This window comes from Acomys russatus, chromosome 27, assembly GCF_903995435.1.
Source record: "Acomys russatus chromosome 27, mAcoRus1.1, whole genome shotgun sequence".
NCBI classification, from domain to species: domain Eukaryota; kingdom Metazoa; phylum Chordata; class Mammalia; order Rodentia; family Muridae; genus Acomys; species Acomys russatus.
This window is the reverse complement of record NC_067163.1, coordinates 13,690,397-13,714,312: the sequence shown is the minus strand read 5'-3', so window position 1 is coordinate 13,714,312 and position 23,916 is coordinate 13,690,397. Positions and strand designations below refer to the sequence as shown.

The 23,916-nt window shown below is 45.3% G+C and overlaps 1 protein-coding gene across 1 annotated transcript in view; it reads left to right on the top strand.

The window, feature by feature from the left end:
• The window catches only part of Ikbkb (inhibitor of nuclear factor kappa B kinase subunit beta), a 53,027-nt gene that overhangs the window by 14,545 nt on the left and 14,566 nt on the right, over window positions 1–23,916 (top strand). Inside the window, exons 5-9 of the mRNA XM_051170039.1 lie at window positions 1,710–1,779; window positions 13,907–13,995; window positions 15,014–15,103; window positions 17,961–18,085; window positions 22,347–22,454. Of these exons, the coding sequence (XP_051025996.1) occupies window positions 1,710–1,779; window positions 13,907–13,995; window positions 15,014–15,103; window positions 17,961–18,085; window positions 22,347–22,454 (482 nt within the window). The remainder of the gene's footprint in view (window positions 1–1,709; window positions 1,780–13,906; window positions 13,996–15,013; window positions 15,104–17,960; window positions 18,086–22,346; window positions 22,455–23,916) is intronic.

The following is a 23,916-nucleotide window of genomic DNA, read 5'->3' as shown; positions in this document are numbered from 1 at the left end:
GCTCCATACTCCACACTGGACAGTGGGCAATGGCCATTCTCCCTGGGGTCACAGGGACAGTTTTGTATGCCATGCAGATGCTCTGTATACTTTTACAGGGTGCCTGGTTTATGGGTTCAATATATCAGTACCCAGGCGGGATTCCTGCACTGCAGGTAGATGTTATGGTCCAGAGACACCAATTAGATAAAGCACTAGCCGCATACAGCTGCAGGGTACAGCTTGGCTCACAGACCCTCCCAGATGCAGTCGTCTTGCCAACTGTGAACCTGGGCCATGTCAGTTAGTGTTGGGAAAAATAAATGCCCCAAGTAAGTATGTTGTTTTTTAATCTACTCTTCCTATAGCTCCTTTTAGCTCCTTACTCTAAAAGAGCCACGACATGTGGCTTGTGTGCCCACTCACTTCTCTCTCTACACAGCAATTTTCCAGACTTACCTATGACCTTTCACCTTATTTTGTAAAAAGAAAGTTCCCATGAGCAATTCTCCTGCTGTAGGGCTAGGTGTATCCCGAGAGTGGTCTAGCTTGGGAATAGGATGTGACCCATAAGGAGGTTGATAACAGCAGAGAAATGGGGAGCTTGACTGCACCTTAATTCTCCTGTTTGCTAACCTCTGACAGTCATCCCGTTGCTAACCGCGGTCAGGTGGAAACACAGCCACACTGCTGTAGGCTGTCGGTGGCAAGCAGCACATTCTTCAGGCTGCAGTGAGACGTGGCTGGGGTGACGCGGTGCTTGGAAATGCAGCAGAGGTTTACACTTGCCCTTTCAGGCAGCAAAGAACCCGTAAGCCAAGGGAAAGAAGATGATGGAAATTTCGGCATGACTCTTGGCATAGGCTTCAAGTGATCCAGGGAGAGGCAGGGTTGATTGCATAAAAGGACCTCTGTCCTTGCTGTCACTTGAAATGGCACTGGAGTGAGGGCTCAGTTGCCCAGAGGTCTTCTTATGGTCTTGTTTTCTTTCTTCCCTAAATAAGGTATCCTGGCTTTTCCTTCTCTTAAAAGTTCAAAATCTATATTATCTCTTAGCACAGTGGTTCTCAACCGTGCACTGAAGTCTTGAAATTAACTCTGATTCTGAAATTTGGTGCATGCTGGTCAAGCTCAGCTAAGAGACAGTGGTTCTCAACCTGTGGGTCACAACCCCCTTGGGGGTTATCAAACAACCCTTTCACAGGAGTCACCTAAGGCCATCAAAAAACACAGATATTTGTATTACAAGTTATAACAGTAGCAAAAGTACCGTTATGAAGTAGCCACGAAAATGATTTTATGGTTAGGGGTCACCACAGCATGAGGAGCTGTATTAAAGGGCTGCAGTTTACGGGCTTTGCCACCTGAAAGGGTGAGTGTCCAAGAGGACACTGTTAGCAGACTGGTCAGGGGGTGGCTCTTGGTGAGTCCTTCTTTATCAGTCCTGTCTGCAGGGGTCTCCGAGAGCAAGGTCAGTGGCTATAGACCCTAGCCACTTCCTTCAGACCCTGGGTACCTACAGACTGCTGCATTGCTCTGACCCAGGAGGAGTCCTGCCAGCGCCACTGCCCCAGCTGCCTCCAGGAGGCTCCCTGGAGCCCTGGTATACAACAGCTGGTATGGTGCCAGCACTCGGCTGTCTGCCTGACAGAGGCCGCTGGTGCCAGTGGCCTTATCAGGGCCATGTGACCATCCACACTGACACCTCTTCTCATGATCTCCTCTTGCAGTACTTGAACCAGTTCGAAAACTGCTGTGGCCTGCGGGAAGGAGCCATTCTTACCCTGCTGAGTGACATTGGTAAGTCCTGCCCCAGAAACAAGGCCAGGTCCTTCAGGGTGGACGGGTAAGTTCCCTGTGAGTCCAATGAAGCACACAGGGAATGCTTTCTGTCCTGCGGTCTCTGCCAAGGGTGTGGTGAGGTGCAGGGTAAGGGGACAGCCAGGGCTGATCGGGATTGTACCAGACTCAAATAGAATTCCTTCCTTCCTAAGTCGTGCTGCAAATGAGTGTGTGTTCAGAATAAGAGGTTTCCTTTCCCACTAAAGCACTCCACTCCCTGCTTTCCTGGAACAGCCAGGGAAACGGCTTGTCACTGAACAGCTTCATCCGTGGGTAGTGCATTTTTGTACATTCCAACCGCAGGCCTAAGAAAACCCGCTCTTGTTTAACTGTGAGTGTCCTTAGACGTGAGTGCTTCTGGCACTCTGAGAAGGCTGGCATCAGGAAGGAGAGTCACGTGGGCCTGCAGAGGTGTCTCCTAGATCGTGGAACTCCAATGAGGAGCAGAGGAGGGGTTCTGACATCTATACCTCTCACCTAGAGAAGCAACTACTAAAAGTGCCACAGAGCTTGCTCAGCTCTGGGCTTTAAAATTTGATGATGATGATGATGGTGGTGGTGGTGATGATGATGATGATGGTGGTGGTGGTGATGATGATGATGGTGGTCATGGTGGTGATGATGGTAATGGTAGTGGTAGTGATGGTGGTGATGGTGGTGGTGGTGGTGATGATGATGGTGGTGATGGTGATGATGGTGATGATGATGAGGAGGAGGATGGTGGTGATGATGATGATGGTGGTCATGGTGGTGATGATGATGATGGTGGTCATGGTGGTGATGATGGTAATGGTAGTGGTAGTGATGATGGTGGTGATGGTGGTGGTGGTGATGATGATGATGGCGATGATGATGATGGTGATGATGATGGTGGTGATGGTAGTGGTAATGATGATGGTGGTGGTGATGATGATGATGATGTCATTATTGGTTTGTGGTGAAAATTGATAGTTTGGGTGCTAAGGATCAGAATTATCCAGGCTTTATCCTTGAATATGTGTCCTCACTTTGAAAAATGGCTCCATTTTCATCCCTCCCTACTTCATTCTTTTCAACTTGTACTCATATGGTTTATTTACTCAAACTTTGTTTTTCCAATAAAGAAACACAGAAAGTTTGAAGTAATGTCATGAAATCGTATGCCCTTTCCTTAAATTCTGCAGTCATTACCCTATTTCTGCAACTGGGTTCTCTAACTTTGCAGTCCCAGGACCTCTCATCTTTCAGAAACTTTGCCAGCGTGGATCTGCCGCCTTGTATTCTTCTTCTTTGGGTAGAGAGGAGGCAGAAAGACTGTTGGAGGGGGTGGGGAGGGGTCAGGCAACCATGTATTTGAGACCGAGATCCAAGCAGTCTGGCATATTAAATATCCACCTTTCCCTGCAACCTGTCATTTCCTTTTGAATGGAGTCCTGTGGAAGGCTAAATGGCATTGCTGAAGTCTTACAAGACTGGACTGGGCAGCCACCTATTGGCCTCTGAGTCTCTCATGTGTCGGTGTGTGTGTCTGCTGGAAGGGCTCAGTCTATATAGCTGCAGGATCTAATCCAGAGGCCTAGAATTCCACTAGTCTTTGTGACACCACGCCTCATGTCTCACCCACCACATTTTGCTTAGATGTTCACTTGATTATATTTCAAGATCCTCAGCCAAATTACTAATTTGCTTTTCTTGGATTGGGCTGAAGACTGCCTAGTAATTCAGGGTGTGTCCTTTTGTTCTCCATGGACTATGTTTCTTTTTGGTTATAGCTTCCTCAAACTATTTTTCTTTAATGTTATCCTCTCAAATATTTTTCTTCTACTCATTAGATTATTTATGCATCTATCATATAGCTATTAAAAAGTCTCTAAATGGGACTGGTGGTTCACACCTGTGTTGAAAGATAGAGGCAAGAATATTGCTGTAAGTTTGAGGATAGCCTGAGCTACGGTGGAAACCCTATCTCAAAGGAACGAGAATAAAATCCTCTTTATATGATTGGCTCATGTACACTAACTGGATTCTTGTTTCATATGGTATTTTACTTCCTGAGGTATGATAACTTTTGTATTGTCTCTTCAAGTCAGGGCAGGGAGCGACAGAGAGCTTCCTCCTGCCCTCTTGGTACAGGTGGAGCCCCTGACCTCGCACATACTAGGCAAGCACTCTGCCATTGAATGATACCCAATTCTTGAGCTAGACTTCTTAAAATCAGAGACTATAGTCACTGTTTTGTCTCTAGAATCTAGAAAAGTGACAGCTGGTACCTTGCACCTTGTCTATATAAACTTATAAGATCAATATGTCCCCAAAAGAATTAAAATATGTATGTACTCATTTCCCCCCAAACTGGACAGCCCTGCATTATAAACCATCATACAAATACCCAGCTTATAAACCAGCGCTTCCACTTGTTGGCCATGTGACCTGAAGTGTGTTATTTCATTTTTCAGAATGTTTGTTTCATTAGCTATAACTGGGAACACGGCTCGCCTCTTTAAAGTCATCAAACATAAAATGCTGTACATAAGCTCTTAGCATAGTGCTCTTCCTAGGACGATAAGCAGTAAGTCATACTCTCCTGTCCTTCCCTGCAGGACCCTGAAAACCCTCGATCCCTACTATGGATTGTTGGGTTTTAGATCCAGGACAAGCAGCTGAGGTGCATATTTAATGTACCAAAATGGACCTGGCCTCCAGGTTCTCCCAGCGTCCCTCAGTCCCTACCTGTTACGGGGCATGGCTGGCATACCCTACCCTCTACCCTGAACTTTCCAGCCCAGGGCGAGGCTTCCCTATATAATCCAGACATTTTGGTTCTCTCTCTCTCTCTCTCTCTCTCTCTCTCTCTCTCTCTCTCTCTCTCTCTCTCTCTCTCTCTCTCTCTCTGCATTTTCTCTTTCCCTATGAGCACATGCTCACACAATAAACCTGCCTTTGTGCTTTCGTCATCGGAACAAGCCTATTATGGATTATGAATGGAGTTCAATGAGATGCCCTTCCTAGAAACAGCTGGTTTTCCCCAGACCTATTTTTAAGCCTGCCATTGCTGGAACATATTCCAATGCTTGACTCTGTTTGAAGTTGCTGATAGATTTACATTTTATTATCAAATCCTCTCCCCTTTCTGGTTTGTGTATGAGACCCATCATATTTAATCCCATTTTTTGGAAGATAATTTTGTAATTATATTTATGTACAGAAAACTTAGTGTACATTTAACTCAGGTTAGTGGAGAGTTCTTTAGCCTTTGCCTTTCCCAGTTTGACAATGTGAGCCACAGCCTTAGGACCCAGGACGTTGCCTCCCCAGTGGCTGTGGATCTCATCCTATCTGTCATTGTAATTGGCCTTAATAGCTTCCCTCCACTTTAGCCAGAGCATTGTTGTCTCCCAAGTTAACCTGTGTGAAGGCGACAGTGGTGAACATCTTCCTGTGGACCGGCGCCCCAGCCTGGCCTTTCCCATGATGATGCAGTAGAGGATCTCATCATTTGACACAGGGCAGGAAGGGCAACCACCAGCTCAATGGGGTCTATGCCATGGGCAATCACCCTTGAGATTTCTTGTTCTCCACCAAGGTGGTGACTGTATTGACCCTTGCTCAAAAGTCAGGTGGTCTCTTCGTTGGTGCGGCCCTTTTCCCAGCAGCTTTCTTCTTAGCACAGGCCAGTAGCCTTAGCTGCTTCTTCTGCTTTGTCTCTGGCTGGTACCTGTGGGCAAGCTTAAGCAACTGGGTAGTTGTTTGCTGGTCCAGGGCCTGAGTGAACTGGTTAATGGCAGGAGGTACTTTGAGCTGCTTGTAGAGGATGGCCCTTTGCCGCTGCAGCCTCATGTAGCAAGGCCATTTAATGAAGCGAGTGAGATCACTTTGGGGCTGGATATCCTGCCCAATGCCAAAGCTCGTGGGCCTTTTCTCAAAAGATTGATCACCTTTTTGCCTCCTGTTCCCTCACAACAGTGGGGGCAGGACCACCTTGTTGTTCCCTTGGCCTTCTTTCGCCTAGGCAGCTTGCTGGGCTAGAGCAGAGAAGAACTGGTCCTTTTGTAATGTCTCACTACTAAGTCTTTTCAAAAGCTTCACTAGGAGCAGCTCAGTTAACATAACTACTCTGTAGCCTGAGCATATTTTATTCCAAGTATGACCCCAATTCTCGTTGCTGGAATGACCATTGCTGTACCCTGCCTGTTTGACCTCAGTTAATTAGCCAAGCCACACTCCTGGCCACAGGGTCCCGATTCAGTGACTTCTCAATTAGGTTAAATTTATTTGCCCCCAATCTCTGGGCCCTGATTTCCTAGGATGCTCACACAGAGCATCACCATGGCAACCGACACACAGATAGGATTCTTCCTGTGAATTTAAGTTGCCAAGTACAGCTCCAGCAACTTGTAAGTAAAGCATGCATCAGAAAACAGGCAGATGCCTGGCAGACACAGATGAACTCTGCCTCCTGTGCTAGAGCCAGCCCCATCAGATCATTGCCTTATACTGGCCAGGAGGACCTGGGACAGACATAGAGGCTGCACTAGCAGTTTGGACGTCCCCATAATATGACCCTGAAATGGGAGTCACAGTTACATAAGCGGTCTTGTTCACTGTTCTTTAGAAAACATGGGAGTGTTTCTTCCTGCCAGTGAAGCAGCAAGTTCCTGAGTAGTCAGGACTGAGGGGCAGGCCCCAGCCTTCTCTGTCCCACCACAGAGTCTGGGTCAGTGACCCCAGGTTGCCACTGAACTCATGATCCTCCTGCCTTGCCTTCCTGCACGTTAGGACTGTAGGCATGCTGCACACGCCCCAGGCCATGCCCCACCTTCCACATTGCCCTTCTCTTTGCTTCCCCCCCCCCACCTCATTCTTGCCCTACCCCATTTACCCTTCTCTGAACCTGAGTGGCTGCACTCTGCTTTACTGTATTCTGTCTGGCTTCTTGCATCATCTTTATCAACTTTCTCTTTCCCGAATCTGTTCTCTAGTCTGAACTGCGTATCATGTCTTCAGGGTAGCTCTCCCAAAGCCACCGCCAAATCGAACCCTAGACTTCTTCTTTTTTTTTTTTTTTAATCTTGATCCTTTTGTGATATCTTCATTTTTATTGGGCCCATCTTTCTGCCTAACCACACATGAATGTCAAGTTTAAACCTCGTCTTTTGGGTCAGCAGTTAAGAGTACTTGCTACTGTTTGGGGGTGGTTAGAACTGACTCCCAGGCCCCATGTGGTGACTCATAATCATCTGTAGCTTCAATTCCATGGGATCCAAAAACCTCTTCTAGCCTCCATGGGCACGAGACATGCACATGGTATATGCACATACATGCAGACAAAGCACCCATACACACAAACTAACAAGAAATAAATCTTTAAATCTCATCTCTGAAAATCTTCCCCTGTTGCTTCATGATCCCTTCCTTACTATGCCTCACTGAAAGGACACTGAAAGGAACATTAAAACATTCTCCGAATGAGCTGGGATGCAGTTCATTTGGTAGAGTGCCTGCCCAGCATGCATAATGCCCAGTGACTCATAAACTGGGCATGATGGCACATGCCATAGCTCTGGGCTTGGGAGAGTAGGGGCAGCAGGATCTGGAATTTTAAATCATCTTCAACTATGTAGGAAGTTTGATGCCAGCCTGGCCCTGTTTTGCCGTGTCTCTAAACAGGCAAACAAACAATAAGGATACAGAGGTTACCAAATCCAATGTGTCTTTCATATTATAGCCCATGCCTGCCTCCACTGATGCATTGTCATAGCAAGCCATGCTCCAGATCGCTTCATCCCACCTATCTTCAACCGCAGCGGCCATGGCCTGCATCTCAATTCCCCTGCTTGCTCTGCACTGGCTTCCGCCTAGGGTGCTATTCCTGTGCCGCAGCAGGCACTCTCAGCCTTCCCATCTTTCTTGAGTAGCCTTAGACTTTGTTCTTTACTCTTGATTCCTCTTGCAGAATTCTTCTGCTCTTCATGGTCACCGAGCAAATGAGAAATCGATCCTGCACGTTCATCTTAGCATTCCGTCTTGCCACCTTCCACCTGACTTATTAGTCATAGGACCTATTTTAGCCCAGAAGCCTTGAAGCAGACTAAGTCTGTTTTGCCTGGAAAGTCCAGCAAGAAACTGGGCAGCTCATGGTAGGCTCACTATTTTAATAACACAGACATCCTCTTGCTTTTATTGCCCTTGGCAACTTGGACCACACATTGATTGGCCTTCCTCCATCTCTGTCTGTGCTCCCTCCCTTCTTTCCTTTCTTCTGCCCCTTCTCCCAAACACTCCACCACTAAGATACATCCCCGGATCCTATCTGATGGGTTTTGCCTTTTCTTTTTCTTCTGATTTTTGCCCCCCAATATTTTCTGGTTTGTTTGTCTTCCTGTTTCTTCCCAGTGGAACATATCTCAAACAAACATCCTAGAAAGAGCTTAACAAAACTCTTAAGACGTGTATGTAAAGTCAGGATTTCACAGACACTTTCCTCCCTGGGAGCCTGGCTGCTCTTGTCTGTTTCTTGACTTGTCATTTACCATCTGAAAACTCTGCCTTGGAATTCAGCTCATATTCTTCCTGTAAGCGTAGGCAGATCCTGGCTGTAGACCTGGGTACCACCCTGAAAGAACCACAGTGATGCTCCTTGCAGGTACTGCTTGCGGATCTCTCTGCAGAATCCATGCTATGACAGGCAAAGGTGTAGTCCAGAGAACTCTTTGTTTCAGTGCGGGTGACAAAACCCAATGCATGTTAAGTCTGACCATGTGGTCTAAACACAAAGTGTTTGTTACCGCTCATTTCTCTAATTGGAGCATGAGGGATTAGTCACATTTTTGTCTGTTATGATTTTCAGTTTTTATGGGAATATTATATCAGTACATCCAAGGGTTTAGTTTTGTTGTTGTTGTCGTAGTTTATAAACTTCCAGATATAGTGTTACATTACTCAGTATTGCTTGTTTCATCCAGTTTAAACCAGTTTAGGTTCTCTGGGATGGAAACAATTTTGATCAGCTTCCTGACACTGTTCCTCAGGGGCTATTTGTGAAATAAACAGTCAGGCTGAGTACAGCTAATGGAGGCCTTGTGTTTTAAAAGAAGCCATTTGAAGACATCACCTGTCAGAATGCTTGCTGCTTTAGCCATGTGGGGTCTACTCAGTCCAAGAAAGCACTTAGAACTCTACCTATCTGATCCTTTAGTTCTACACATTTCTCTAGAGAAATACTTGAGGATACATAACTACACTAACATGAAGCTTTAAGTTTGTTAGCATTGGTGCTTAAGGGTCAAAATCAGCAGCTATTAACATGTGTAGGAGATTTCATTACTGTTTACCATCCCTCCTCCCCACAGGTGTGGTGATAGCCTTAGGGCAGGCTAGAAGGGGCAGCCTAGAAGGCAGCTGTGTGCTCTGTCATCCACATGCTCTTCCTCCTTGGAGGTATCTTAGTTAGGGTTTCTATTGCTGTGAAGAGACACCATGACTACGGCAAGTCTCATACAGGAAAGCATTTAACTGAGGCTGGCTTACAGTTCAGAGGTTCAGTCCATTATCGTCATGGTAGGGAGCATGGTGACACATAGGCAGCCATGGTGCTAGAGAGGTAGCTGAGAATCCTACATCTGGCTCTACAGGCAACAGGAAGAGAGTGCGACACTGGGCGTGGCTTGAGCATCTGAAACCTCAAAGCCACACCCACTCCAACAAGTCCATACCTCCTAGTAGTCCCACCCCCTGTGGTCCTATGGGGGCCATTTAAATTCAAACCACCACCAAGGGGTTCTGTGACTCACGCCACAGTTGTTTGCCCTAAGATGCTATACTTCCAACTGCAGGGCTCTTATTTTAGTCTACTTAAAAGTACTTGCTCATGGCCTGGCGGCACTCAGAGGAAGGATAGCAAGTTACCAAGAAGAGACTTGATTTTCTAAGAGCATATATAGGGGGAGGAGGTCTCCCTCAATCACCAACATAGGGGAGGGGAGAAGGGGGGAAGTGGGAGGGAGGGAAGAATGGGAGGAAACAGGGGAAGGGCTAACAATCGAGATGTAATATGAATAAATTAATAAAAAATGTAATAATAATAAAAAAAAAGTACTTGCTCACGCCTTTAATCCCAGCACTCGGGAGGCAGAAGCAGGTGGATCCCTGTGAGTTTGAGGCCAGCCTGGTCTACAAAGCGAGTCCAAGACAGCCAAGGCTACACAGAGAAACCTTGTCTCAAAAAAAAAAAAAAAAGTACTTGCTCAAATCCCAGCAAGACTCAGCTTCCACATAGCACACACTGCTACACTTGCTCTCCAGCAGATGACCACAGACTAAATGGCTGCCCTTTGGACAAGCATTTGACATTATTATTATCATGGCTTTGCGCCTCACTGCCCATGGCTCAGGTTCAGGAATGGCACCAATCCTTTCTGCAGTGTCATATTCCTGTAATGATTTGACTTTTGTATCTCCTTGCTAAGATTATAGGCATGAAAAAGAAAAAAAAAAAAAAAAAAAAAAGATTATAGGCATGTTCCACCATGTCCAAGCTTTATTGTAAAAAAAAAAAAAAAAAAAAAAAAACTGGTTATAGGGTCTGATACTGTCCACTTGGAGGCACACCATCAGTATTCTTTTAAGTCAAAAGCTGTAGACCTAAATTGTTTTAATGTCACCTATTATACTCATTGGAGAGATGGTTTAGTCAGTGAATTACTTGCTAGGTGTCTTAGGTAGGCTTCTCTTGCTTTGATAAAGCACCATGACCAATTTTACAAATAAAATTCGTTAAAAATGAAAGTGCTTCTGAGGGCTTGTAAGTCAACAGTTGAGTGGAATTCTTTGGGCACATGGACAACAGCAAATCTCAGGTTTTGTTTGGATGGCAATTAGACATAGGAGTCTACTGTTGACCATTAGGAAAGAAAATAAGAAGCAAGCCAGAAATGTCAGGACCAGGTATGAATGGTTCTGCAGTAGCTTTGTATTCTGAGTGTGAGCTCTTTGCTCTACTTGACTGCCAGGCATGGCTTTAAGAACCACCCATCTGCAAGGCTTTCCAGAGTCAGCCTGATTTCTGTGGAAGGCCTTTCTTCTGCTCTCTCCTGATGGGTACCCAGCTGCCTCTGTCTGTGGAGATGAACGCCTCCTCTGTCTGCCAGGGATTCCCAACGACTCAGTCCATCCTGACAGGGGCAGTATTGTGTGTGGGGGCTTATGTGTAGGTATAGATTAGTATGTGGACCTGCTTCTATGTACATTTGTGATGTGGCGTGGAAGGGGCTTGCTATCATACCTCTCAGTGTTATTGATTTTAACATCTCCTTGAGGCAGGGTCTCCATGTTGCCCAAGTTGGCTTTGAACTAGATATTTAGATCAGGCTGACCTCTATCTCATGGTAATCTTCGTGCCAAGATTGTAGGCACATGGCACCCTGCACAACTTTTACTTTTAAAAAAGTGGGGTCTAATACCACCACCAACATTTTAAGTCAAAAGCTGTAGACCTTAATTGTTTAAAAGAAGCTGCCTATTATAATCTCTGAGGAGAGGGCTCAGTTGGTGAAGTGCTTGTTATGTATCTTTGGTATGGATCTTCAGCAAAACATAACTGAAAGCAACTGGGGAGGAAGGGGTTTGTTTTACCTTACACCCCCACATCTCAGTCCAGCACAATCCACCATCCAAGGAAGTCAGGATGAGGACAGAAACCTGGAGATAGGAGCTGAGGCAGAGGACATGTTGCTTACTGGTTTGCTTTCTTTAAATAATTGATTTATTTTTATTTTATGTGCATTAGTGTTTTTCCTCATGCACATCTGTGTGAGGGTGTCAGATCTTGGCCTTACAGGCACTTGTGAGCTGCCAAGTGAGTGCTGGGAATTGAACCTGGGTCCTTTAGGAAAGGCAATCAGTGCCTTTAACTGCTGAGCCATCACTGCAGCCCTTCTGCCTGCTTTCTTAAAGCCCTCTAGATTGTCAACCCACAGTGGGTGGCACCACGCACAGTGAGCCAGGCCCTCCCAAATCAATCTTCAATCAAGAAAATGTCTTGCAGTCTGGCCCACAGGCTGATCTGGCCAGGGCATTTTCTCAATTAAAGTCCCCTCTTACACAATTGCAGCTTGTTTCAAGTAAATGTAAAACTAGCCAGCATGCTGTGCAGCGTGTGGACCTGAGTTGAGATTACTAGCACCCAAAGTAAAAGGGGTGAAAGTGTGCACCTACAATCCTGGGGAGACAAAACCAGAAGACTCCCTGGAGCTCCTGATGAACAGATCTAGATGAACTGGTGAGCGCTAGCTTCAGAAACTCTGAACAAAACAAGATAGAAAGCGACTAAGGAAGACACCTGACACCTCTGGCCTTGATGTGCACGTGTATCACACATCTGAACACACACACCCTACACATAAATAATTGCCTAGAATATTATGGATCTATCATAATTTAACTAGGCATTCCTTCATTATAACTAAATTTAAGTGTATGTGTCTAAATGTTACTCTACCTTATGCAGTATCCATATATGTGTGATATACGTTAAGATGCTGTTTTGGGGGAAAAGATCTGTTGAGGCAGATTCTCCATATATAACCCATGCTTGCCTTGAACTCCTGATCACCCTGCAATCCCTCAGCCCTGGATTACAGACACTACCATGTCCAGATTTTCTTTCTCTTCCCTCTTGTTCCTTTCCCCCTTTCAAGATGCTGGGGGTCAAAGCTGGGTTCTTGTGCATAGCAGGCAAATATTATGCCACTTAGCCACATTCTTAGCCCCCCACTGCTAAGCAGTGATGGTTTTTAATTTTGTAAGCTAGTTTTCAGAGGTGAAAACTGTAGATCAAACCCAAAAAAGATATAGATAGATAGATAGATAGATAGATAGATAGATAGATAGGTAGATAGATCGATCTGTATATATATAGAAGTAGATACATGGATCGATGGCTAGATAAGATAGATAGATGATATAGAGATGTATATTTGCCATATTATTTTCCAAAAACATGTATTTGTATTCCTTCCAACAAGGTAGTAGAGCGCCCTCGTTGCCTCTTTACTCTGCAGTTTTGGATACGAGTATGAGCAACTGCTCACTAACCTGTTTGCCATTTGTATTTCTCTTGTAAGTCACTCTACTCTTTTCTTTGCCTTTGTTTTGTTTTTCCCTGTACTAAATATTGAACCTAGGTCTTCATGCTTGCTAGGCAGGTGCTCTACCACTGAGCTGTACCCCAACCTCTCCTTTTACTTTGTGTTTTGAGACAGTCTCACCAAGTTGCCTGGGCTGGCTGTAAGTTTGTCGTCCCTTCTGTCTCAGGCTCCTGCGTGGCTGGTATTACCAGCTTGTGCTACCATACCTGGTTCTTTGCTTTTTGCTGATTTTTTTTTTTTTTTTTTTTTTTTTTTTTTTTTTTTTTTTGGAGACAGGGTTTCTTTGTGTATCCCTGGCTGTCCTGGACTCGCTTTATAGACCAGGCTGGCCTCGAACTCACAGAAATCTGCCTGCTTCTGCCTTCCGAGTGCTGGGATTAAAGGTGTGTGCCACCACACTCAGCTGCTTTTTGCTACTTTTTAAAGGCTGTTTGTGTGCTACCTGTATTTGCTGTGCCGTGTATGCTACAGACACTCTTTTCCTAGTCCCTTTGCCTTTCAACTTTGCTTATGATGTCTTTCCCAATGAATTTTCAAAATGATTTTGGGCTACTTCCCCTGCCCTCTCCCCCTTTGTTAGTCAGGGTTTCCTCTAGGTTGGCTGTGACTTTCCTAGAGGATGACTTCAAACTGCTGATTTTCTGCCTCCGCCTCCCCAGTGCGCCCATCCACCACCATGGCTCGTCCTTTTATGTGGTGCTTTAACACTTCATGCGTGCTGGGCAGTTGCGGTACTAACTGAGCTACATCAACAGTAGATCAGCCAAACTCTCACAGTTAAAATCCTGCTCTCTCGTCTTGGTCCCTGTCACCAAAACAGTGTGAGCTCCAGTCTGTGTAAACTTGGAAAATGTGTCAAGATGGACTATACTGTCTTTTACAGGCTAGTCAATTCTGAAACAAACAAAAAAAAGCATTTTCTAGACATAATAAAGACATCACTCTCTATTGCACTCCCTCAGCATCGGCGCTTAGGTACCTTCACGAAAACAGAATCATCCATCGTGACCTGAAGCCAGAAAACATCGTCCTGCAGCAAGGAGAGCAAAGAGTGAGTGGCCTTCCTGAGGTTAGGGAGTCTTGCTGCGTGTGAGCTGCCCTGGCGGGGAAGGACTATGCTCTGTAAGCTGCTTATTGCTGTATTTCCTTGAGACACTCTGATTCCCTTAAGAATTTCTTCTTCTTTTTTTTTTATTTTTCTTTTTTTTCTTCTTTCCTTTTTTTGAAACAACGCCGCAGGCCGTTCTTGCTGGCAGACTGAGGCAAGCTTGGATGTATCACGTTGGGTTTTGTTTTGTTTTGTTTCTCCAATTCTGAATGCATTTATTACATTGTTAATTGTTCAAGTCATAGGAATCTGATAAGAAAAATGCTTGTTACTTCGCCTCCACCCTCAACCTAATCCTTCATGGAAATAGACATTTGTTTGTTTGTTTGTTTGTTTGGTAAGCCTCATGAGCTAATGTTGGTTGTGGATATGGCTGAGAAGGAGACAGGAGCTGGCATTGGCCCATCTTGGACATGGTCCAGCTTTGCCATCACACACAAGCTATTTGTGGCCCTTCTCACTGGCTGCCCTGCTCATGTGATCATAACCTCACCATGGGCTTAGATGCTGTAGTCTTTCCCAGTTTTGTTCAACCCGGGGTCACCCATCCTTCCTGATACAGCTTCCCTCACAGTTCCTCACCCAGCCCGTGACTGTGGCTCATGGAACACTCCTTCTTCCAGTAATTCTGGATATTTCCTGAGCAGGGGCTGCCCTGGTCTCTCATGTTACAAATCCAAGCTTAGTGGTCCTGAGAACTGATATGTAGGCTCTTAATCGATTGATGGCAGACCAAGAAAAACATCTGCCTGACATTTTTATGTTGCCCCAAATCCACCCTGTGGAGGCATTCTCCTGTGAAAATGTGGCTCTAAGATGTTTAGGTACTAATATTCTTTGGGAATCCAGAAATGTCGTTGCTCTGATGGCAAACTGCCTAAACTATTGTAAAAAGAAACTGTCTTCTTACAGCCTTCAGATTTCTTTTCCCCACCCCTCCCTCCTTTTTTTTTTTTTCCAGTTAATACACAAAATTATTGATCTAGGATATGCCAAGGAACTGGATCAGGGCAGTCTGTGCACGTCATTTGTGGGGACCCTGCAGTACCTGGTAAGAAATGGGGTTCAAGTGTTTGCTTCCCAATCTCTCTGATGTCTGTGGGTCTGTCTTTCCTTTCTGGCTGCATCTCAGTCTTACTGGCTCTGTGGATATTTAGAATTTTTGTGTGAGTTCTGAGTTGATAATTCACTCATGTGCGTGCTTTGTGCCCTCTAGAAAAATTTAGTCTCTCCTCTGATGTGAGAAAGGCCTGTGTGCCTTTGCCCAGACGCTGGGACCTCTCTGTGTCACAGGGTTCTTTCTGGTTATCTGTAGAGGCTAGGTTTCTTGGAGGGTCTCAGGAGCCAGTGAGGAAGGGGGCAGGGGCTGTGACTTCCCTTCTGTGTGTCATGTGGTCTGAGTACTGGAGTATTATCTGAGCAACTCATTCTTCAGGAATATTGCGTGGCAGGCATTGTGCTCAGAGCTGGTAGTACAACGGGAAGGGAGGGAAGCATTCTTCTGCTCACTGAGAGCTTAGCATTTTGGAAACAAAACAAAACAAAGGCAGACACTAGGTACCATGACACAAGAGAATTCAGAAGCCACCATTGTCGTTCATGCCACGATAAAAGTACAGGTGTCTAAGGATGAGCATGAGAAGGACTGAGCGAAGCCTGGGCCTAGAGGCGAAGGCTACAGTGGGGGAAGGTGTGGACGGAGGGGGAAATGAGATGCTGGCAAAAGCAGAGCACATTGGAAGACCCGAGGGTGTGACTTGGGCTTAGAGAATAAAGAGAAGATCTGGAGTTGAAACTGGGGAGAAAAAAAGAAGAGACAAACAGTTACCCCTTTTTACTGGTGTTAAAGGTCTTAACCCATACTGCAAAACCTCTGGCGTAGCACCGAGGGGCTCACAGTGCAGAGGCTGCCTTTGAATGGTGGTGTGGACAACGGACTATACCAAACAATAGTATCTGGTTGTGAGGAGGAGGCTGTTGGAACAGGCACCTGCACAGCTGCGCAAAGAGAGTAGGGAGGTGAGAATGAGTTTACCAGGCTGGGACAGCATGTTGCATACCTGTAATCTCAGCACTGGGGGAGGCAGAGGCAAGTGGATCTCTGTGAGTTCAAGGCCAGCCTGGTCTACAAAGTAAGTTCCAGGACAGCCAGGGCTATTACATAGAGAAACCTTGTCTCAAAAAACAAAAACAAAACAAAGGACAAACAAAAGTGGGGGTAGGGGTAGGTAACAAAGACACTATGGAAGACTTAGTGACAGATAGATTATTTATTGGTGATCACAGCCATCAGATTGTGATTGAATAATGGAATCTGTAGTTACATAAGTAACAACAACAACAACAACAAAAGGTTGAAGGTCTCAGGGCTAAAAGAGTGTAAACATCCTGTTTCTTAAGAAAGAAAATATGTTGTGTTTTTCTGAATTTCTTTGTGTTTCCTATCTAGCCTACCAGCTACAGTGCTGGGATCCCTTTGTCTCTTCTACTGTATAGAATGCAGCTTTCCCAATGGTGATTTTGGTGATGCAATTCAGGCCCTGTATCCATATGATGTATTAATCATATACATCATGCTAGGTACCCTCTGAGGTCCTTATTAGCTCAGCCACAATTAAGTGAGGTGAACCTAAAGGCAGGGATGCTGGCCTTGGGTGGACTGAGCTCTCTGATGGAGAAATGACAGCACCTCTGAAGCTTGACCCGTTATAACAGAGAAGCAAGCTTATTGCACATAGCTGAAGAAGGAGGTGGGGTCGAGGAGATGGGTTTGGGTTTAGCTAGTCTTCGCAGGAGGGAGTGATCTTCACGCTGGCAGTGTTGAGGGAGGGGAAAACTGTGGCACCCATTTCCTGCACACACTGTCAACATTCCTACCTGGACCCCCTAGAAAGCTTTGCCGTCTCTGAGCCCCACCCCAGTGTGGAAGGCTTTGCCATTTTGCCATGAGTCTGGAGCTATATGGTCGTTGACATGACAGCATCCTTGTCAGCAGCACGCATTCACCCAGGGCTCCCTCTGCTTCTCACTCAAGAGGCCAAGTCAGATTATTCACTTGTCTGAAATCAAATGTCACACCATAGCTATCCCCAGAAGCTGAGCTAATCATGACATTTTAACCCCACATTCTCCTGATTTCAACTCCCTGGCCCTTCTGTAAATCTCACATGTCCACATTGATGGTGAGTGGTCCTGTCTCTGAGCGTCTGCTATGGTGGTCCTGTCTCTGAGCGTCTGCTATGGTGGTCCTGTCTGGGAGGCTTCTTTCTATGTGTTTTCTCAAGCCTTCAGAGCTCACTCCATGGCCTGCCCTGGGCTTCATCTCCCTCCTGGGTCACTGTAGCTCTCTCAACCTGCGCAATCATGCATCTTGCCATTTTATGGCTTGATTGTGAATTTCCCATCTTGATGTATGGCTGTACATTATTTGATTCAGGGTTATTTGGTTCAATATATATGCTATGCATTTGGTGTGTACAAGCTGATGCCTTTTTGTTTTTTGTTTTTGTACAAACCCTATTTCTCCTTCTCTATACAACACCCATGGCCTGGGTCCTGCATGAAATCTTCAGTAAGTCCCTGAAATACTACCTCACTTTTAGAGGTGGAAAAAAATTAAATAATATTGAAATGCATAACTGATTTCCTCTGGTATGCCTTGAAGTGATGCCTCAGGACCCTGACTCCTCAGTTCTCCTGGCAACACTTCAGATTAACATAGTCTCATTAGGAATGCACAGTACAGAAAATCTTAGGGCCCACAGCTGAACCTGTTCAGGTGCTTATCTCCCCACTCCTGAGTGGACGTACTGTGTACAATGATGAAGGCAGGGGATGGGTGATTCGATGAGCTGCTGGCTCTTCCACCCAGAGAGAGGACAGCCCAGGCGCCCACCTGTGTGTTCCAGGCTCCGGAGCTGCTGGAGCAGCAGAAGTACACTGTGACCGTTGACTACTGGAGCTTCGGCACCCTCGCCTTTGAGTGCATCACCGGCTTCCGGCCCTTCCTCCCTAACTGGCAGCCTGTGCAGTGGTGAGTGGGCCTGCTGCTGCTGGTGGGAGGGCCCTGGCACCATGTCTTGTCACTCAGTCCTTTTGTGCTCCCCACGTTAGGCCCAAATGGTCTGGGGTCTCTGCACCCTGAGGACCCAGCAGTGGCAGTTCAAGCTTCTCAGCCTTGAACCAAAGAGCGGTTGCTAGCAACATCTGTGAATGTGACGCTGGCCTAATAGAGTCAATCTTAACAAGTTGGCATGCTGCGGGCCATGGTGTCGCTGCGCATTTACATTGAAAATGTTAGCGAACTATTAGTAAAGAGAGCAGATGTGCATACAAGGCATGGAATGCAGGAATATTAACATGTGTAGTAAAATTTGTCAACAGTAAGTATTAATGTAGAAAGTTTTTACTTATTTCTCGAGTATTAATAAGTTCATGTTTGAAACTTCTAAAGAACAAGAAAAATAGTAGAAAAGGTTGTGTCATGAAAGTTCCCATACTACCGGCTCTCCCTCCCCAAAGACACATGGTAACCGCTAGCTTTGGGGTACTTTAGGGATGCTTATGCCCTCTCCACCAGGTTGCACTTGTTTGTTTCTTTGTTACCATCCTCTTTATGCTCCATTGGGGGTGTAACTGAGCACTGTTACATATGTGCCTGGAAAGCACTGCACACCAAAATTCCTCAGAGCAATGTATTTACAACACACACACACACACACACACACACACACACACACACACACACACACACACAATCTTTGTCTGGAGTCTAAAAGGGCTATACAGTTTGCCCCACAAATTAATTTTTTAGTATTTTGGAAGTTGTAGAAATAGTTAAAAGCCCTGACTTTGGTAGTATATATATGCTAAAATTAGAAACTAGTTTTTTAACTTTAGAAAACAATCAGCTATACCCAGATGCTCTGGAAACAGCTCAGTGAACAGTCATTTCTGTCTGCCTTGTTAAAAAAGATTAGCTCCTTACGTGCCCTTTGCTACAACCTGCCTCCGTACACTGGACATGCTGTATGTTCTCCTAGGCTTTGGAAAGTCTCTTTGGTGTTCTACGCAGTCACTAGAGTGTAGTTGATGGCTGGAAGATTTGTCTATAATTTGAGCTCCTTAAAATAACACCACAAATGACATCCTTGTAGGTAAGCTGTTGCTCATACACAGCTATTTGTCTAGTTATTTATATATTCCTAGGAATAAAATGAACAGATTTAAAGAGGACACATATTTTAAAGGCTTTGATGTGCCTTGTGCCACCTGCCAGAAAAGGTTGTACAAAAACATGCTTCCGCAGGAGTACGCCAGGCTGACTTTTTCCCTGTGCCATTCTTTTTTTTTTTTTAATATTTATTTATTGCATTTATTGCGTTTGAGTGCTTTATCTGCAGAAGAGGGTGTTAAATCACATTATAGATGGTTGTGAGCCACCATGTGGTTGCTGGGATTGAACTCAGGACCTCTGGAAGAGCAGGCGGCACTCTTAACCACTGAGCCATCTCTCCAGCCCCCCCTGTACCATCCTTAACACTGTGATCTTCATTTACCTGAACACCCTGTAAGATTAGTAAAAAAAAACAAAACAAAACATTTCAAAGGACAAGTATTTACACCAGGGAAAATTATATAGCAGATGACCTTAACTTCTGGCCCTCCTGCCTCCAGCATCATTACAGGCATGCGCTCTCACACCTAGCTCCATCACACACATACAGGCATGTGCTCTCACACCCAGCTCCATTACAGGCATGCATTCTCACACCCAACTCCATTACAGGCATGTGCTCTCACACCCAGCTCCAGTACAGGGATGCACTCTCACTCCCAGCTCCATTACAGGCATGCGCTCTCACACCCAGCTCCAGTACAGGCATGCACTCTCACACCCAGCTCCAGTACAGGCATGCACTCTCACACCCAGCTCCAGTACAGGCATGCACTCTCACACCCAGCTCCAGTACAGGCATGCACTCTCACACCCAGCTCCACTCAGTGCTGGGATGGAACCCAGGACTTTTCTACATGCTGAGGCAAACACTTGACCAACTGAGCCACGTCCCCATGTGAATAAAATGAAACACGGCCTTTGAAATGAATTCTGGAAGAAAGGTTTGGGTGGTAGCAGCAGAATCCCTTCCACAGTTAGACACACGTGCAGAGGCAGAGAACGTGCTGTGGAAAGCCCACTGGCCTGTGATAACTACTTACAGACCAGGGTTCCGGGGTATGGGAGAATAAAGTACTCAGTTCATAGTCACACATTACAATGTCACCCTGAGGCTACATAGCTTTAAATTGTTTGTTTTCAGTCCACGTGTTAACTTTTCAAAGTTGGCGGGTTCCATCTCTAAAACGGAGGAAAACCTCACAAGTGTTGAACTTTTCTCTGCTTATAAGGACCTAAGTTAGTCCTTATAGAACTTGAAAGCACCCTCAGTGGCCCGGCATCTTCACAGTATGTCTGTTGTCTGCCAAGTCTTCCCCCTAGACCCACCCTTCCCGTTGGCTGCTGAGAAGCCAACTTCCCTAGAGGCTGATGAGGAATTGTTCTGTGGACTAGTTCACGAGAAGACCCTGTCTCCTGGGACTTTAATGCTTTAGTGACATTTTCATCTACTCAAACGACAAGGCATGGAGCCCAAGCAGTACAAGCTTTGGTTCATGCATTCATTTATAGTTTCCTATGGCCAGAATGTTTTCTGCAGAAGGACCATCCCATTTTAGTCAGAAGCCTCAGAGACCCTCACTTCCACCATCTGTTTCTACCCCCCTGTATGCCAGCAGCCTTTGCCATGCTTGCACCTTCCATACTTCCAGCCTGCCCTCATAGGCCACTTCCTGTCTGCCCTCATAGGCCACTTCCTGTCTACCCTCATAGGCCACTTCCTGTCTGCCCTCATAGGCCACTTCCTGTCTGCCCTCATAGGCCACTTCCTGTCTACCCTCATTGGCCACTTCCTGTCTACCCTCATAGGCCACTTCCTGTCTGCCAATGCTAACTAAAGCATTTTGTTTTTTAAGTGAATGATGCTTTTTTTAGGGGAAGGATGTATTTGGACCTTTAGACACTAGAAATTATGCCAGATTTTGAGTTCTTTGTCCTGTCCCTCTCCGGTTTGTGTAGTATTGGACAGCAGCTACTCATTTCCTTACCACCAAATGGCAGACTAAAAATAATGTCACCACTCAGGCTTGCCACCGAAACCAAAGGAACTCTGGCAGAGTAGATGGTCGTTTATGAAGCAGTATTCAAAATTAAGCTGTCCTTGTTACCAAGAAGGTTAAAAACCAATTTTCCCCTTCCAATACTACTTCATATACCTAGGAAATACATACTCAAATAACATAAGACTATCCCTACGTTAGAAAATGTAAAAGCTCATTTGTTCTAGGCGGAAAAAAGTTAGCCATAGACTTCTAAAGGGAAGTATGGGCCTGCTAGGGAGCTGAGTGGGTGATGGCACTTGTCACCAAGCTTCAGCACCTGAGTTCTCTCTCTGCAGCCCTAGTGAGAGAACCAGTTCCCGTAAGTTGTCCTCTGACACGGATGCCATGGCAAGTGTGTGCATGCGTGTACATGGGCACAAATACACACGCACACATGCACAAATAATAAATTTAAAGTGGAGTGAAGTACGTGTGCTTATTGTACATTTCAAATAAATGTGATGTGCACCCAATGACCGTGGTTCAGAATCCCAATTTTATCCTCTATCAAATCACGAGAGCTGGGCTGGAGAGATGACTCAGCAGTTAAGATTACTAGCTGCTCCCCCAGAGGACCTGGGTTTGAGTCTCAGCACTTACATCAGGCCGCTCACAGGAAGCACATCTACACACACACACATATATGTATAATTGCAAATTAAATTTTTTTAAATGAGAGCTTCTATTTGATAAATGAAGGGTAGAAGAAATTAGAGAAACAGCTGAGGGTGACATAGAGGTCAATGGTGGGTCCTGGAGAACTTAGGACATGAGACCAAGAGTGACATTGTGTGCTTCGAGATCCTATTCAGGCAGCACTAGCCACATTTTGTTTGTTTCTTTGGTTTGGTTTGTTTAAGTGCTGTGGATTGAACAAGAACCTCACTCATGCTATGACTCACTGCCACTGAGCTAAACTCCTCACCACAGCACAGACCATTCATAAACCCTGGAAGAAAGCCTCCTATCAGCACACTGACCATTATTTCCAAAAAGCATACAGTTGTAAAGCTATAATGCAAGTGCAAAATGGGTATTTGCCACCGAGTGACATAAAAATTAAATGGCATCTGCAGGCATTCCAAAGTCCGGCAAAAGAGTGAAGTGGACATTGTTGTTAGTGAAGACCTGAATGGAGCAGTGAAGTTTTCAAGTTCGTTACCCTTCCCCAACAATCTTAACAGGTAACGCCATGGGGCATTAGTCTTGTATCTAGTTTTCTTCTCTTCTTAGAAATACAAGTTTGAGGTGTACCATCTAGAGATTGAGAACTTGACCAGTCCATCACCACATTAGACAGAGGATGGATGCCTATATCTCATCTCCCTAGAAACCTTTTTTGGGGGGTGGGGGGTACAGGTTGAGACAGTGTTTCTCTGAAAATCTTTTTTTTTTCCATCAGTTGTTTGTTTGGATGGTTGGTTGGTTGGATGTTTGGTTGGTTGATTGGTTAGATGGATGTTTGGTTGGTTTGTTGGTTGGTTGGTTGATTGGATGTTTGGTTAGTTGGATGTTTGGTTGGTGGAATGTTTGGTTGGTTAGATGGATATTTGGTTGGTTGGTTGGTTGGTTGGTTGGTTGGTTGGTTGGTTGGTTGGATATTTGGTTGGTTGGTTGGTTTGTTGGTTAGTTGGTTGGTTGGTTAGATGTTTGGTTAGTTGGATATTTTGTTGGTTGGATGTTTGGTTGGTTGGATGGATATTTGGTTGGTTGGTTGGTTGGTTGGTTGGATATTTGGTTGGTTGGTTGGTTGGTTGGTTAGTTGGTTGGTTGGTTGGATATTTGGTTAGTTGGATGTTTAGTTGGTTGGATGTTTGGTTGGTTGGTTGGTTGGTTAGTTGGTTGGTTGATTGGATATTTGGTTAGTTGGATGTTTAGTTGGTTGGATGTTTGGTTGGTTGGTTGGTTGGTTGGTTGGTTGGATGAGTGGGTGGTTTTTGCTATGGTGGCGATAGAATCCCTGGCTTTGTTTATTGTTGCTGTTGTCTTATTGTCCTTAGTGGTCTTGTTCTAGTTTATTTTCTGTTGCTTTCCCATTGCCATGATAAACACTGTGAAAGCCTATTTTTGAGGGATGTTCAGACAAGAGCTCAAAGCAGGAACCTGGAGCAGAAACTGAACCAAGACCATAGAGGGTGCTGCTTATTCCTTTGTTCCCTCTGGCTTTCTTACATAGCCCAGGCCCACCTGCCCACAGTAGGCTCAGCACTCCCTGTGTCAGTTAGCAAGTATGACGCCTCATAGACATGGCCACCAGCCAACTTTTTAAAGGAAATTCATTTGAGGTTTCCTCTTCCCAGGTGACTGTGGTTTTGACATTGGCAGCTGAAGCTGACTACAACAGGGCTCTAGTTTGAAGTATATTCACTTCAGCATAGGGTTTGTCTCTTACTCCACAGGAAGCCGTTTAAGGGTAGGGATTATGACTTATTCCTCTGTGTTCCTTATTTGGCCTAAACCAATACATTTTTGAGGTTTGAATGTCAGTGTGGTCTAGTCTTAGAGCTAGAGTATAAGCAGTTGATTAATGAATCAGAATTGGGTCATAATACAGAAGAAAGCTCCAGGTTGATGACAACTGCACATAGTCAGGGACAGAGGAAGGAGCCATGTGGATTACAGCTGTGTGGAGTGACTTTGGATGTC